The sequence below is a fragment of the Myotis lucifugus genome, unplaced genomic scaffold (genome assembly GCF_000147115.1).
Source record: "Myotis lucifugus unplaced genomic scaffold, Myoluc2.0 scaffold_53, whole genome shotgun sequence".
Classification (NCBI taxonomy): domain Eukaryota; kingdom Metazoa; phylum Chordata; class Mammalia; order Chiroptera; family Vespertilionidae; genus Myotis; species Myotis lucifugus.
This window is the reverse complement of record NW_005871101.1, coordinates 2560799-2576863: the sequence shown is the minus strand read 5'-3', so window position 1 is coordinate 2576863 and position 16065 is coordinate 2560799. Positions and strand designations below refer to the sequence as shown.

The 16065-nt window shown below is 45.0% G+C and overlaps 1 protein-coding gene across 1 annotated transcript in view; it reads right to left on the bottom strand.

Moving 5' to 3' along the window:
- The window catches only part of LRRC31 (leucine rich repeat containing 31), a 34961-nt gene that overhangs the window by 4975 nt on the left and 13921 nt on the right, over nucleotides 1-16065 (bottom strand). The window contains exons 3-8 of the mRNA XM_023753903.1: nucleotides 11480-11614; nucleotides 8421-8588; nucleotides 5721-5888; nucleotides 5306-5473; nucleotides 4368-4535; nucleotides 834-1001 (exon numbers count right to left, since the gene is read on the bottom strand). Coding sequence (XP_023609671.1) covers nucleotides 834-1001; nucleotides 4368-4535; nucleotides 5306-5473; nucleotides 5721-5888; nucleotides 8421-8588; nucleotides 11480-11614 — 975 coding nt within the window. The remainder of the gene's footprint in view (nucleotides 1-833; nucleotides 1002-4367; nucleotides 4536-5305; nucleotides 5474-5720; nucleotides 5889-8420; nucleotides 8589-11479; nucleotides 11615-16065) is intronic.

Here is a 16065-nt window from a genome sequence, read left to right as displayed (position 1 = left end):
ATTCAACAAATTTTGAATCTGAAGCATGAAACATCATGTTGTACCAAAATTTATTTTTTGTAGAACTTCTCTAAGTGAACATTGGTCTGAACAGTGAAATGTGGTGTGTGTGCATGCACACCTGTCTTACCTAACCATTGGGGAAATTATGGAGCCCTTAAATTTGTCTGTCTATCTACTTACTTAATATGTAGAAATGTCTAAAATGTGCTTTGGGTATGCAGTGAAGAACAAACACAAATCTTGCCCTCAAGGTTAAAATCTGGGAGAAATGTGGACATTAAAAAACCAAACAAATACACACATAATGATTAATTCTGATAAAGTCCACAAAGAAGATTCAGGGGCTTCTAATGTAGAGAGGGTGGGGCTGTCTTAGAAGGGGATGCTTCCACGGACACCTGGAATCAGAGCTCCCCAGACAAGAAGGGGGGGGGGTAGGCAATTCCAGGGAACAGGGAGGCCTGGACAGTCAGCGAGGCTCAGAGGCTAGTCATTGCTTTCCTTTCCCATCAGACAGCACTCCCAGTTTATATTGGCGCCTCACTGAAATGACAAGTTACTGTGGACATGGACCTCCAGAGTTGGTTCTATAGACTTTAAATGTTAACGGTTAAATGTGCAAATGCCAGAGTCATTCATGTGCCCTTCAGAAGGTCACTTTTAAGAAAGCATAGTTCCTGAAAAGAAGACGTATTAGCATGTCACACCTTTGCTTATGGCTGAGTCTTGGAATAATGAAATTCATGCATAGGGAAAGGGATCCCCTCTTCTGCCCCCCTCCCCCCCAAAAAGGTGTTATTGATACCCTGCTTCCTGGGGAATTTTCTTACCGAGGGCGGCAAAAGTCTCCCTTTCCAAAGCACAGTTGTTGATGAGCAGTGACTTCAGTGCCGGTAAAAATCGGAGCCTGCTGAGTAGGTTTTCAGAAGAGCTGCCCATCTCTTTGTTGGCAGACAAATCCAATTCGTGAAGACTCGAGAGCAAAGGGATAACCTGGGCTGTTCAAATAGCCACAGTGACACGACTTAGGCACCGTCCCACAAAGAGTCTCTGGGTGTTTGGTTCCCACAATCTTCTCGATTGGCAAGCCCTGCCTTCCCTACATACCACACGAACCAGCCACCCTTCCCAGGATGCAGCCTGGGCTCTGCCACTTCCGAGCCTCTCTCCAAAGATTTTAGAGACAGAGAGCGGGGCTCAAATCCCAGCTCTGCTCCTAAAGAACTGTGTGATTTGGGGCAAGTTGCCTAACATCTCTGAACTTCAGTTTTCCCAATAACAGTCATAGCAATTCTACTTCACAGGGCCAGTGGGAAGATAAAGCAGCTTGGTGTATGTAAAGTGCTCGGAACAGTGCCAGGCACACATCAACTGCTCAGGTGATGTTTGATATTATCATTCTTTTCTCAGAATATAAGTACTAGGAAGGCAGTGGGACCAAGCAAACGGCACTGGATTGGGTCCTGAGGGCCCCTGTGATGCACGGGGTCTCTGTGGGCTGGCTCACCTCAGAGGCTCCCAGCCACCCGAGCCTGGTCACGGTAACCCCTCGGTCAGTATCACATCGCCCTGTTTCATCTTCCTCACAGCACCCCCATATGTAATTGTTTATTTGTGTGTGTGTTTGCCTTCTGTCCTCCCTCACTGAAGGTGAGTTCTGTGTGTAGGAACAGTCTCAGAATCTGGAACCTGGAGGCACGAACCTACACATAAGTACAGAATTCTAAACTGTGTAAGGAGGGGAGGAGAATAAGAGAAGGAAAGGTGAAGGGAAGGCAAGCACTTGTGATCCCAACAGACGTAACAATCACTCTCTCTTTGAATCCCCACAGCATGTTATAGTTAACTGTGCAATTCAGATATTTACTGGTTTATCACTGCCCTTACCAGACTGAAGCTCCTGGACTGTGAATTGTCCTATTAATCAATAGTTGTTGGCTAAATGATCTGTAATTTCATATCTTTGGAGCTGTCTAGAATGAGCAGATAAAAGAATGCTTAATATCCCATATAATAAAAGGGTAATATGCAAATTGACCCTAACAGCAGAACGACTGGGAATGACTGGTCACTATGACACAAACTTCAATGCAGGAGCTATCCCCTGGTGGTCAGTGCACTCCCACAGGGGGAACTCTGCTCAGCCACAAGCCAGGCTGATGGCTGCCAGCACAGCGGTGGTGGCGGGAGCCTCTCCTGCCTCCTCAGCAGCACTAAGGATGTCCGACTGCAGCTTAGGTCTGCTCCCTGCTGGTAAGTGGACATCCCCCGAGGGCTGCTGGGCTGCCAGAGGGATGTCTGACTGCCAGCTTGGGCCTGATCCCCCAGGGAGTGGGCCTAAGCCAGCAAGTGGACATCCTCCTAGGGGTCCCAGACTGCAAGAGGGCACAGGCTGGGCTGAGGGACCCCCCCACACCCAAGTGCACAAATTTTTGTGCACCGGGCCTCTAGTTAAAAAATAATTCTTTAACATCATAAGGTATTATGTTTTTAGTACATAATACATCAACAGGATGTATTTTCATTTCCAACTTTTCAAAATTAAGCAGAAGGAGAACAGTGCATTTCGCGACAGCTTTTAAATAATCATTAGCTTTCCAAGGCCTGTTGGTGGCTGTGAATCTAGGTAAGAGAGGCTAATCCCTCTGTTATGTTAGTGGTAACAATTCAGGTCATCTAGCAGTTTAATCTTCCTCTGAGCAACAAGCTGAGATGTGATATTCCTGTTATTCAGTATACTACGGGGAATTTATTATTTAGAATCTGATGGACTGCTAACTCAGGAGTCTCTCTCCCAGGTCTGACACTCATAAATAGAGGGGTGCTATACCCCATACAGCTCTACCTGGAGCCCCAGAAGGGGTTGTTTTGTTACTTTAAAATCTCCAAGCCTTGACCTCTTCTCATTTTCCAAAATTGAGGGATAAGAGCCCAAGAAATAACCAAGCAGTTCTAAAAGGTAGATGTTAGACCTCAAAACCTATTTTACTGTTTTCCTCTCCAAATTGTACTACAAAACAACTAAAAAGTTCTTTTTCTTTGTGTTCATCGAGTCATTCATTTATTCAATCACATATTCCACAAACACTTACTGGTGCCAACTATGTGCCAGCCCCTGGGTGTGAGCAAAGGAGAAACTCGGAAGGAGATGCACCCCTGCCCCGGAGGAGCCCATGATCTGAAGAGAGCTCAAGGGCAAAGGCCCAGGACAGAGCGTAGCTGGTGAGGATCAGCATGAAGGTGTGGCTGGAACAGGGTCAGTGAGGGGGAGGGGGAGAGAAAGAAGGCAGTGACAGAGGAAGAGGGTGACCATTTGGATTCGTGGGATGACCTAAAGCAGGGGGGTAGAGGTCTAGATGGTGAACCACGATCAGATTCTGGATGTATTTAGAAGGTTTATTGTGGTTACAGATGGAATAGAACACTTACTCGCAAGGCTGCGCTTGCTGCTTGTTATGGGAAACTGCACTGATACATTACACGTTGTAGTAATAACAGGACTGTGTCTGGGGTAGGAAGTAAGTGTGGTACCGATGTGTAATGTAACCTGTTATGCACCACCCCACTGACTTTTTCTCTACCTTCGTTTGTATCTAAGTGACTTAACTTGTTAGTCTGAAAGCCTCAACACCCTTCATTTTGGCTTTCCCTCTACAGCCCTCTCTGTAATAAGCTAGGTGACACCGACAGATTTGTTTCTTTTTGTTGTTCCACTTACTTATTTTATTTTTTAAAAAATCTTTATTGTTGAAAGTATTACAGATGTCCCCTTTTATCCCCCATTGGTCCCATCTGGCCCAGCCCTCCCTCCTCCCCCCATCTCCTGCTCCAGGCCTTCACCACCCTATTGTCTGTGTCCATGGGTTATGCATATATCAAACAAGTTCTTTGGTTGATCTCTTCCTACCCACCCACCCTCCCTTGCCTTCTCCCTAAGATTGAACAATCTGATCCATGCTTCTGTGTCTCTGGATCTATTTTGTTCATCAGTTTATTTTGTTCATTAGATTCCGCATATGAGTGAGATCATGTGATAAGCTCGTCAGAGAAAGATAAGTATCACATGATCTCACTCATATGCGGAATCTAATGAACAGGTCTGTTTCTACACCGCAACATAAACACCAAGTGTTCGCCTTCAAGTACCACAGCTATCATTTACTGGCGTGTATAGGAGGACCTTAGCCTCACTAACACTTACTGGGCACTTTATAAATACTATAGTGGGGCATTCACAGAACTTTTATGATTTGAGCCTCCCAGTAGCTTCATCAGTAGTAAGTTTAAGGGCATATCTCAAATTTGTCACATTTCTAAACACATGCCAAGGCTCCAATGCCCTTGGCTCCATCCCACACACTTACTCAGCGACACCACGTCGCCGGCTGTTAGTGAGCACTGGTGCAGGTCCAGGACTTCCAGACGCTCCAGCGTGGCCACCTGAGCTGGCGAGTCCTCAAAACCTCCACCCAGCTCCTTGTTGCAGGAAAGGTCGAGTGTCCTCAGCTCACTCAGGTGTCTAAAAGCAGCATCTACAGAGAAAGTCAAATCCCATTCTGACATATGACAAGGTGGTAGGCAGGCATGGAGCAGGGGAGGGCACAGGTGTGCAGAAGGGAGACTGAGAAATACACCCAGAAAAATGCAAAAACAGAGGAATAACTGTAGACTGCAGACTCCCTACCATCTACCCCTCTTTGGATTTGACAATGACCTCAAACACAATGGTTCTGCCACTCATGGTTTTCCTACTGCACCTGAGCTTTGGCGTTTTCATAGAGTTCTAGATTTGATCAAACTGCCAGTGAGAAGGCTGTTACAAGCGTTGTAAGTCAAAGGGAAAACACAATTTCATTTCACATTCTCCTTTATTGTGGATGCTTATACAGGGAAATGACTTTTAGCTATGGATACTACTGAAGCCGTTTTTGTTTTTTTTTATCAGTACCAATTTCTTCTTACTACTGAGCACAAAATAATGCTGACAGTTTTAAAAGTAAGAGAAACTGGAGTGCTTTAAGAGCACAGAAACTTGTGTTTTGCCCAGTATCTATCTCAAACCTAAAATAGCCTGGCTTTTTCAGATTCAGCCATTTGAAAAGGTTATTTTTGTAATCATGGAAGTATATTCTTGCTGTAAAAGAAAGTACATAAAACATTAAGATTTAAATGACCCATAACGTTATTCCTCAACATAACCACTGTTTATATTTTATTTTTCCTAATAGTTTTAAAAATTAAATATAAAATAAAATGATATACATACATAAAATTATGTATATAAACTTCAGCCATTGCTTACCCAATAGTTTGACACTCTTTTGTGATAACCCACATGACTGTAACTTCAGTACTTTCAGATTTGAGGCACTTTTTAACCCCTGAGCGATACTGCTTAGACTGCCACCGATGTTTCTGTTAATGGAAAGATCAAGTACTTCAAGACTTGGCAGCATAGGTAGCAACTGACCTGGAAGGAAGGAAATCCGAACAAAAAGAGCAACTCAGTGAAAATGCAGGTGTGGGAGTTGGGAGGGGGTTGGGGGGGGGGGGCAGGAGGGGAATGCAGCCTCATGGAACCCAGGGATGGAGTGAGCCACTCTTTCAATCCAGGGTCAAGAGAAAACAGCCAACGTTGACTCCCAAGCTATTCAATCATGGGCGTCTTCACATTTTAATTTTAATTTTTGGAAAGAACTCTTCCAAGCTCCACTTACCCACAAATGCCCCGTCTTCTGACGTGAGGGCGCAGTCCACCAGCTCCAGCGTTCGGATCTTGCTCCCGGCTTGGAACTTCTGCAGGATCAGAGGCAAGTTTCCTCCCACTTTACTGTTCCAGGACAAAGTCAGCTCCTCAAGGTCAGGTATCGCTTTAAGCGCTGCTCCTGTCACAGAGGAGCCCGAAGATTGGTCACTACTCTGCAAAGCAGAGAATGCACTTCAAAATCGTTATTTATGGCGTATGGAAGCCAAGCCAGGTCAGACTGGTTAGGTGCCAGGTAACAAAGAAGAGGACGCAGTTCCGCCCACTCCCAGCAGGGGGAGCTCCTATTTTTACAGGCACGGTCTACGACCCTCCAAAGTTCTGAAGCCACGCTTATGAGCACAGATTGCTTTTTTAAAACTCACCTCTTCATAAGGTATTTCTTACTGAGATTTTTTGTGGCGGTAAACACGTTACTGAGATTTTTTGTGGCGGTAAACACGTGTACTAGTCCATTACTTTCTCTCACTCACCCTCTCTGGGAGCAGCAATGCTGAGGCGCTTGGCAGGAGGTAGAAGTGAGACCAAGCCAGGCACTGGCTCCCATGGGGGTAAAGCTCACATTGACATCAACAGTGTCACATACAACTGAACCGACCGCGGCAGAGAAGAACCAACCGGGCAGAGGAGGGTGCCGTGAGAAAGGGGTGCAATGACATTTCTGAAACCACTTCACACAGGAAAGCTCCCTGGGACTACAGCGTCCACTTCACACAGGAGAGCTCCCTCGGGCTACAGCGTGGACATGGGAGAGACCCGGGGGAAGGGAGGGGGGCGGATCCTTAGGATGATTTTCACTGCCCTGGGAGAAGGGTGGGGAGCCACACATGGAAAATGCACTTCTCAGCAGGCAGCGTCGATCTTAATCCTAAACAATCAAGAGCTGGAAAGCCCCATGTCCGGAGCCTCTTCCACCTCAGCAGCTGAGTGTGGACCTCGCATTGGTTATTTGCAGTATGGATGAAGGATCCAGGAGTCCAGAGCCCCATGTTAACATGCATATTCTTCCTGCACAAGTGTCACCACCAGTCAATTGGGGTGGCTTTCTATAGCCCTGAAGCTCAGGATCAGGGAGAAAGAGTGTAAGGTTGATTGGCTATCTGCAGCCCTCACGGGACTGGATGGCCAGCATTGGCCATCTTGCATTAAGCAGTTGTAACAGGTGTAACAATGTGGAAATGGCTCCTGACTTACTAGTATGTTAGCTTACCAGCCCACCATTTATTCTCCTTGTACCCCATCTGCATTAAGACTACAGAAAGCCCTCTCTGATGGGAGAGGATGCAGAAGTCCTTCTAGAGAGGAGAGAGACTCCGGGAAGGGACAAGGGCTCAAGACATCAGAGACAAAGCTGTGCACTCCCTCCTGCGCCCAGTGAGTTTGGAGTGGGTCCCGGGGCCAAATTCCACGTTCTGGTCTCTTAAGGAAATGGAGGATCATGAAAAAGATTAGGTTAATCAAAGAAAAGAAAGAAACTACATTTTCTTTTCATGTCTGAGTAACGATGTGTTAAATTTGTGATCCTTCTACACGATAACCAGCTGCTAATTTCCTCATGTAAAACCACAGAAGGAAAATTTTGGATGAGGGAATAGGGAGAAGAGGAGCTACCGATGACTGAGCACCTGTTATGTGCCGGGTATGCAGTAGGCACGTCACAGAAATGTCCTTATCCAATCCTTACAGTCATTTCTTGAGGTGGATATCACCCCCTTTTCAGAGATGAGACACTGAGGCTCAGAAAGGTTAAGTAGTTTGTCCATGGTCACAAGCTAGTCAGAAGTGGGACTGGGATTTGAACTGGGATCTGGCCAGCTCTGAGATGTATGATGTTTTTCCTCGGCTATAGGCAGGGTGGGGCCAGGAGTCATCAGCTGGCCCCCATTTTCTTGGGAGAGATTGGAGTGAATACCTTGGCATGAATTGCATTGTTTTTACAGAAATCTTTGCAGAGATGTAAATGATCAAAATACATAACCGAAATAAGAAACTTCAGACCAAAAGAAAATTTAGAAAAATTAATGCCATCTAAAACCAGCAAGCATTTCAGTAAGGCAGTTGGGTTAGTAGCGTGACAAATGTTATCCTATGTCCTTTATTCTCTGTTCAGCATATAAACTAGCTTCATGGAGGTGCTACTGCCATTTAAACCAGCGGGTGCCAACCTTTTGGACCTCACGGACCACCAGTGGTCCGCGGATCACCGGTTGGCGACCGCTGATTTAAACCATTTCTTTTAGTTGAAAAATCTTGTTTTGACCAATTTTTTTAAATGGAGGCGGAAAAATAGAAGAGATTATTTTGGAGTTGGAGAAGCATCTAATCGTTATCTACTCCAACTCTATTTGACAGATGAGGTAAAAGACCCAGAGGGAGCCAGTTTTACAACGATCGCCATTTAAACTCCAGGAGAGTGGGCACCTGGTCAGCCTGTTCCCTTCTCTAGCCTGGAAATTAGCACAATGCCAGGTAAGGCTACATGGCCCTTTAGAAGTTAGGCTAGTGCTCACCACCACATGCATCATGTCCACCGCCTCAGGCACAGTACACTCGTCCATGAGCACCGAGGGTGTGGGGACCCAGGTAATTTGCCCTTGAGGGTCGGGCTGCCAAGGTGTGTCAGTAAGTCTTTTAGGAGAAGCATTCATCATACCCAGTGCTCGCACATCATCGGTGGTAAGTCTGCAGCTACCCAGCCTCAGGCTTTTTAACTTGCTGACAAGATGCATTTGCTCAGTGACTGAATGGAGGGTTCCACCCACAAAATCATTCCAGGAAATGTCCAGTGTTTCTAGGTCCGGGAGAAAAGGCAGCAAAGCAACTAGACGTGAACAAAAGAACATACAGATTTGCATAAGTAATCTGTGAGGTGCAGTAAGTAGGATCCATTGCCTATACGCACAGAACATAGTTTGGTAAGAGAATAAGGGGACGAGGGCATGTGGCTCTCTCAGGGATCACTCAGACATGCAATTGGAGAGATTGCAACGTTTACATTTTCTATTTCTTGGGATGTTTTCTATTTTTGCCAAATAATTTCACTCTGAAAATGCAGTGGTACCCAGCCAGCATGGCTCAGTGGGTGAGCATCCATCTATGAACCAGGAGATCATAGTTCGATTCCTGATTGGGGCACATGCCGGATTGCGGGCTCGATCCCCAGTAGGGGCATGCATGAGGCAGCCGATCAATGATTCTCTCTCATCATCGATGTTTCAATCTCTCTCTCTCCCTTCCTCCCTGAAATCAATAAAAATATTTTTTAAAAGAAAGTACAGTGGTGTCTCTATAAGATTTCATAGGATCTTTTTTACTGCAGAGGAGAAGGTAACTCTGCTGTTACCACCACTGTCACTGTAAAGTGTGCACTGGTCCTTGTATTTTGCATAACTCTCTGACATCCATCAGCCAGTCCTCCTATTGGTTCCTCGGGCTGGTGGCTGGGGACTGCTCTCTGGGCCAGGATTGCTGAGGTTACAGGCGCCTCTTACCTTTTCTTTTTTATCTTGATTACCTGGGCATCACCTCCTTAAAAAGCTGCCGTAATACTTAAACGGACTAACATGGAGACGTAGATTGGCACACAGCCTGATGGGACCTCCTCGGTCTCTGCTACTGCTCATTAGAAGTGAAGTTGCCCTCTGGGAAAAGGACCCTCCAGGGCCATCGTACCCCTGAAGCAACAAGACTTTTGAGTGGAAATGACAACCCAGAGGCGGTAAAGCATCTTTTAAACGCCTGTCTTGAATGTGAAAGTGGTGGCAGCAGTCAGCAGTGGGAAGCAGCAGGCTGAGCTTCTGCATTACAGGCACAGCAACCCAGCCTTCCGAAATGCTGAGGCCACGCTTAGAGGGAAAATTGTTTTCCTTTCACCAGCATTTAAAGCAGCGGTTCTCAACCTGTGGGTCGCGACCCCTTTGGGGGTTGAACGACCCTTTCACAGGGGTCGCCTAAGACCATCGGAAAACACATATAAAATTACATATTGTTTTTGTGATTAATCACTACGCTTTAATTATGTTCAATTTGTAACAATGAAAATACATCCTGCATATCAGATATTTACATTACGATTCATAACAGTAGCAAAATTACAGTTATGAAGTAGCAACAAAAATAATTTTATGGTTGGGGGTCACCACAACATGAGGAACTGTATTAAAGGGTCACGGCATTAGGAAGGCTGAGAACCACTGATTTAAAGCATGTTCAGCTGGCTGGCATGGCTCAGTGGTTGAGCGTTGACCTAGGAACCAGGAGGTCGTGGTTTGATTCCCGGTCAGGGCACATGCCCGGGTAGTGGGTTCAATCCCTGGTGTGGGGCATGCAGGAGGCAGCCGATCAATGATTTATGATCACCATTGATGTTTCTATCTCTTTCTCCCTCTCCCTTCCTCTCTGAAATCAATAAAAATATTTTGTGGGAAACTGATATAGGGTTGAGCCTCGGACTGACCTGCTGGCAAAGTCACAAACAAGTCCCAGCTTAGAGGGCTCAGTCCTCTTAGCATAATTAGGCTTGACCTTATAACACTCCCCAGCTCTTACCTGGGAAGCTAATGGGCTGAGGGAAGTGCAGGGAGTGTAAACATGATCAAAACAGGTGAAACTCACAAGAACTGTAACTATGGAAACCACTGCATTGTTTACCTCAGACTATAAAAGGTCGGTGCGGACTGAGCACGGGTGGAAGTCCTTCCTCTTGAGTTGGACTTACCCGCCTGGTCCCCCAATATTTCCAAATTATCTCTTGTCTTTTCTATTTCATTTGTGTGAAGCTCCTCTTCCAGATATTGAACCCTGAACCACGCGGGGCATGGGAGGAAACATTTACGACAATATTTTTTTCCCCAAAAAGCACGTTCACGATGGTCCTAATTTTACAAAGCATAAATCTACTGAACATATTAAGAAGGAAAAAAAATAAAACCAGAGATTGCCATTCAGTGGGTTTGGGTTGGACTCAAGTGCCTACGTTTCTACAGGCTCCACAAGTGATCTTAACAGGCCGGCATTGGATACCCGCGGGCATGGTTAGAGTTCCCTTTCAGAGTCCTGTCCAAATTATAATGGCATGGATTTTAACTAAAATAGTCGAGGACTCCTCATTCAAAACGCAGTTCTTTGATGCATCTCTGTTGGTAGACACATCTAATTTGATTAAAGGCTTAATTTAAGGTACCTGAGAAAAAGAGGGGGGAAAGGTGTTGATGGTGGGTGGGCACAGGGTTCTTCACAATTACACTCCTGCTTAGGTATAACAAAGGGTAGCGATACTTTTGTGTACAAAAAAATATAAGCAAAGGAGACATATGTAAAACTTTAAACAATAATATATATATATATATGCAATAATTGCTGGCAGTTGTACTTTTCATTCCACAGATAACCAAAGAGCACAATACCCCTTTAAATTTCCAAGAAGGCTCGGTTTTAGGCTGAGTTTCATGGGTTTATATCCTATGTAAGAACAGATGTTTTGCAGGGAGCCAGAGGCAATCAGTAGGGAGGCAAAAATGCTCAGGAAAAACAAACAAATGAACTTCCTCCACTCAAATCTTTTCGTTTAATTAGCGGTGCAGCAGCTGTTTCTGAGTAGTCTGGGGCCACCCTCAGACCTTGGGTTACCAAGTGAATAATGAGTGTGTTTTGCCTGCTCATTTCAACCTACAGGCCATGTTCCCGTCAGTGCAAAGTCAACTGCATACGAACCCATCTCCCTCACGTCCGCTGTTGTTAGCCCGCAGTTACTCAGATCTAGACACGTGTCCACAGCCTTTCTGCCCAGCTTCTGCAGGAACTGCTCCACCTGGCATCCCAGTTCCCTTTCTGAAGCGAGAGGCGTGGCTACATTATAAGAGTAAAGAAGAATTTGCTGTTAACGACAGATAAAGATGCATAATGATCACAATACAACAAGTGAAAAGGCAGACAATAATCCTGAACTGGTCCCTGGTGAAACCGGAAGCATTTACCAGGAAGAAAACCTCCGTTCCTGCCTTGGTGGCTTTTCTTTCATGGCCTGACCCGGGCTTCTCAGTATAGAGACAGAGCTGTGTTCCTGAAGAAGAGGTGAGCTTGTTAGCACAGCTTTAGGCGAGCGAGCAGTGCTGGAACAAAGACAGATAGCTTTGGCGAATGCAACTGCTGGGCCAAGCACAGGTGTTTGCCTCGTAACCAAGCAGGTGAAGAAGACGAGGCCTTGCAGTCACCACTGGTGAGTTTCAGATTGGTACAGGGTGGGAGTGAAAGAAACAGCTGCTGCTCATTTCCTCCCCCATTCAACTGAGGAAGCCTGAGAGCTGGTGCCTGGGGGAAGCTTTTGTATATTCTGAGCTCCTGTTGGAGAACCCGTTCAGAAAGCCTCATTTGTCTTCTTGTTATTAGGAACCACTTATGAGGAGCCTCACCAAATTCCTCTGTTATACACTATGCTAATGTGATCTCACTAAAGTAATAAAAAATACTATAATTTTATTGAGCACCTATTATGTACCAGGGCTTCACTTATCGCATGTGCCAGCGTTTAAAATATATGTAAAAACATTATACTTTTGTAAGGAAAAATAAATATGCATGTACTGACGGTGACTTTAAAGAGGTTTGTCAGTGGCAATGTACAATTTGAAACATACGCAAAGAGCCTGGCCACTGTGGCTCAGTGGTTGAGCGTCAACCTATGAACCTGGAGGTCACACAGTTCAATTTCTGGTCAGGGCACTGTCCGGATTGCGGGCTCAATTCCCAGTGTGGGGTGTGTAGGAGGCAGCTGATCAATGATTCTCTCTCATCATTGGGGTTTCTATCTCTCCCTTCCCCTTCCTCTCTGAAATCAATAAAAATATATTTAAAAACACACACACACACAAAGTAGACAGGAATCCAATAAGAAGACATAAGTTATGAATGTGCAGGAATATTCTACTAACCCTGACAAAAAAGTATAAAACAACATAGCTAAATATATATACATATATATTGGTACCAGTGAAAATTAAAAGATAGTAGGATTACAGTAATAATAAATTTAGACTAAAATGTTAGCAAGGATAATGAAAACTTAATCTCTCTTCCACAGGGTGTCTTGTGACTTGCTATTTTTATTTAAAAGATTTCTACGTTCCTGTGGCTCTGTTTTCCTGTCCAATGCTAGTTGTTGGTGTGTTTTGTTTTTTTGTTGTTTGCTTTGTTTTTGCTTTTAAAAATATGTATCTTTATTGTTGAACGTATTACAGATATCCCCATTGACCCCCTCTACTCTGCTCCCGCTCCCCCAGGCCTTCACTGCATTATTGTCTGTGTCCATAGCAAGCCAGTCAGAGAAAGACAAGTATCACATGATCTCACTTATATGTGGAATCTAATGAACAAAATAAACTGACTTGCTATTTTTAAGAAAGCCACCTGTAGGGTATACAGCATTGCTGGCCTGGTCGGTGTTGCCACATTCCACCAGTAGGAGGCAGCACCTTCCACCATTTTACCTCTTTACTCAGGCCTTCAATTTTTATCATGGCACTTGGATACAAGGTATTTTGGGTAGGGTTGCCAGATTTAGGAAAACAAAAGCAGCATGTCCAATTAAATTTAGACTTCAGGGAAACAGGAATCGTTTAGTAAAAGTATGTCCCAAATATTGCACTTATTTTACATGGCAACCCTAATTTTGGGTGGCAGAGAGGAGACCTGTGGATGAGAGATGGGGAGGAACTGCCTCTTACATGCCAGTGAGTACAGGACATTTTGTTTAAACTTAAAGGAAATAGTCACGGTTATACCATTTCATAGATTTGGAAACTGAGACTCTGTTAATTACTAAGTAGCAGAGTCAGAATTTGAACCCAGAACAGTGTGCTCCAAAGCCCATTCTGTGTGTTTTAAATTGTGTTTAAAAAATTTCTGCACATGGTATCCTATTGCTTTTGTTATCTCCATAGGCTCAACCTACAACCAGCCCCACCAATTCTTTTTCTTTGTTTTCTCCTCAAGCCACTGCCATGTCAATCATTTCCTTTACTATCAAATGTTTGGAAAGATTGGTTTGTACTTGCTCCCCCCACGTCTTCAGCACATTTACCAATTAACCCGCTACATCTGGTTGCCACACTCACCTATTCAAATAAATTGTTTCTCAAAAGTCACCAGCAATGATCTACCAATGGATAGATTTAGAAATCTCTTCTCAGACCACATCGAACCTGGGTATTCTGTAATGGTTGATATGATTGGCAAGTCTAAGCACAGTTGGACGATCTTGTTGAAATCATGGATCCAATGGGTGAACAAGTCACAACTTCTCTGAGCGTTGGTTTACGCATCTATAAAAGGAAGACTAAGTCCTGCCCGGTTCCTTTCTCGGGAGTATAGTGACTTAAATTTACGAGGGTCTCCCAGGGAGATGGGACTCTGCAGAGTCTTACATGAGTGAATATTTGTTGAATGAACAAATAATTGAATGAATGAATAAATGAATGAGTGAATGAATGAATATTAGCTTTACAGTTTCTTAATTACCAAAATAAATCAACATGATAAATCTTTCTCAAAACACCTACATAGAAATATGAATATCAACTTATGACACCCCTAGACATTTCCTCATGGACCGTGTATTTCTTTTTAACTATGAAACCCTTTCTTTGAAGACTATCGGTGTCACAGCTCAACATACAAAACTGATGAGTCAGCTCTAACCGGTTTGGCTCAGTGGATAGAGCGTCAGCCTGCGGACTGAAGGGTCCCAGGTTCGATTCCGGTCAAGGGCATATACCTTGCTTGCAGGCACATCCCCAATGGGGGGTGTGCAGGAGGCAGCTGGTCGATGTTCCTCTCTCATCGATGTTTCTAACTATCTATCCCTCTCCCTTCTTCTCTGTAAAAAATCAATAAAATATATATTTTTTAAAAACAAACAAAAAACTGATGAGTCAGAGCTGCTGCAGGTTTTGGCTGAGGTGGGAGGGCTGGCACTCCATAGAGAGGACAATGTGATCACACATGAGCAGTCTGGAGTGACTGGGGCCTTTTCCGGCTGCTTTCCTGCTGAACTGAACTCTGGCGTCTCCATCCAGGTGATTCTGTGAGCTAAACAGTATCTTCCCACTTGTGGAGAGCGGCTACAGCAGTGGTTCTCAACCTTGGCTGCACATTAGAATCACCTGGGAATCTTTTTAAGGCCCAGAAATCAGGATTTTAAAATCAGGATTTTTAAGGCCCAGAAATCAGGATTTTAAAAAGATTCCCAGGTGATTCTAATGTGCAGCCAAGGTTGAGAACCACTGGGCTACAGTGTTTGGACAGGTTCAAGCCTCGGACTGATGAGAGGGCACAGTCCTCTCATTGCCACGTGCAAGTCCCAGTTTGGAGAGCAGAGCCCTCCCAGCACAATTATAGCCAACAGTTCTAGTTGTAAGCTTGAACCTATGGTCTGAACACGTGGTCCCATGTGTCTGAGTAATGTGGGCTTGATAGAGTTCAGGTGCATGAATTGAGTAGGATCGAAACCCATGAGAATGTTGTAAACATCTTGACCACGCCCTTACTTTGCCTTGTGAAATCTGTCTATAAAATAAAGACACGGCTTGTAGTCCGTGGCACTGTCTCTCTCCATCAGAGAGGGCAGCGTCCCGCCGAGACCCAGCTTTCATTCTCTTGTCTGTCTTTTCTCAATCCTTCACCGCCCCCACTCGGGCTCACTGAACCTGGCTGAGCTGGCTCGGCACATAGGGCGCCCCACGTTGGTCTGAGTATGCCATGGCCGTGCCAGCCCCCCACACCCATTGAGTCCTTTTCCAACTTAAATCTGTAAGGGTTGGTTTCTGTTGTTTATGACCAAGAATCCAATGTTTTCATAAAAACATGATTACATTTGTAACAAAACAAATTCCTGTTTTCAAGGAGCTACCTGTCTAATGGAGGAGACGCACAAGAAAGCCACGGTCACAACACAGAGGAGACGTGCAATGGTGGAGGCGTGCAGAGGGTGACAGTAAGAAGCTCTGGGCTGGTGGGTGGGTCTTGGCAAGCTTCCAAGAGAAAGTGATGCATGATTGGCACCTTAAAGGACCAATGTGAGCCAGCCAGGTGGGTGGAAGTGAGGAAGAGGTTAAAAAGGGGCGGGGTGCAGAGGGAAGATGGCGATGCAAGGGAAGGTCTTTCTAGGCATCCAACTTGGGGGAATATGGCCAGTTTAGGAAACTGCAGGTAAATCAGATGTCAGGAGTAGAGGAGGAATGTGAGCTGGGGAAGCAGAGTCATGAAGAGATAGCCAACTGATCACCATACCTGAAGACTTTCTG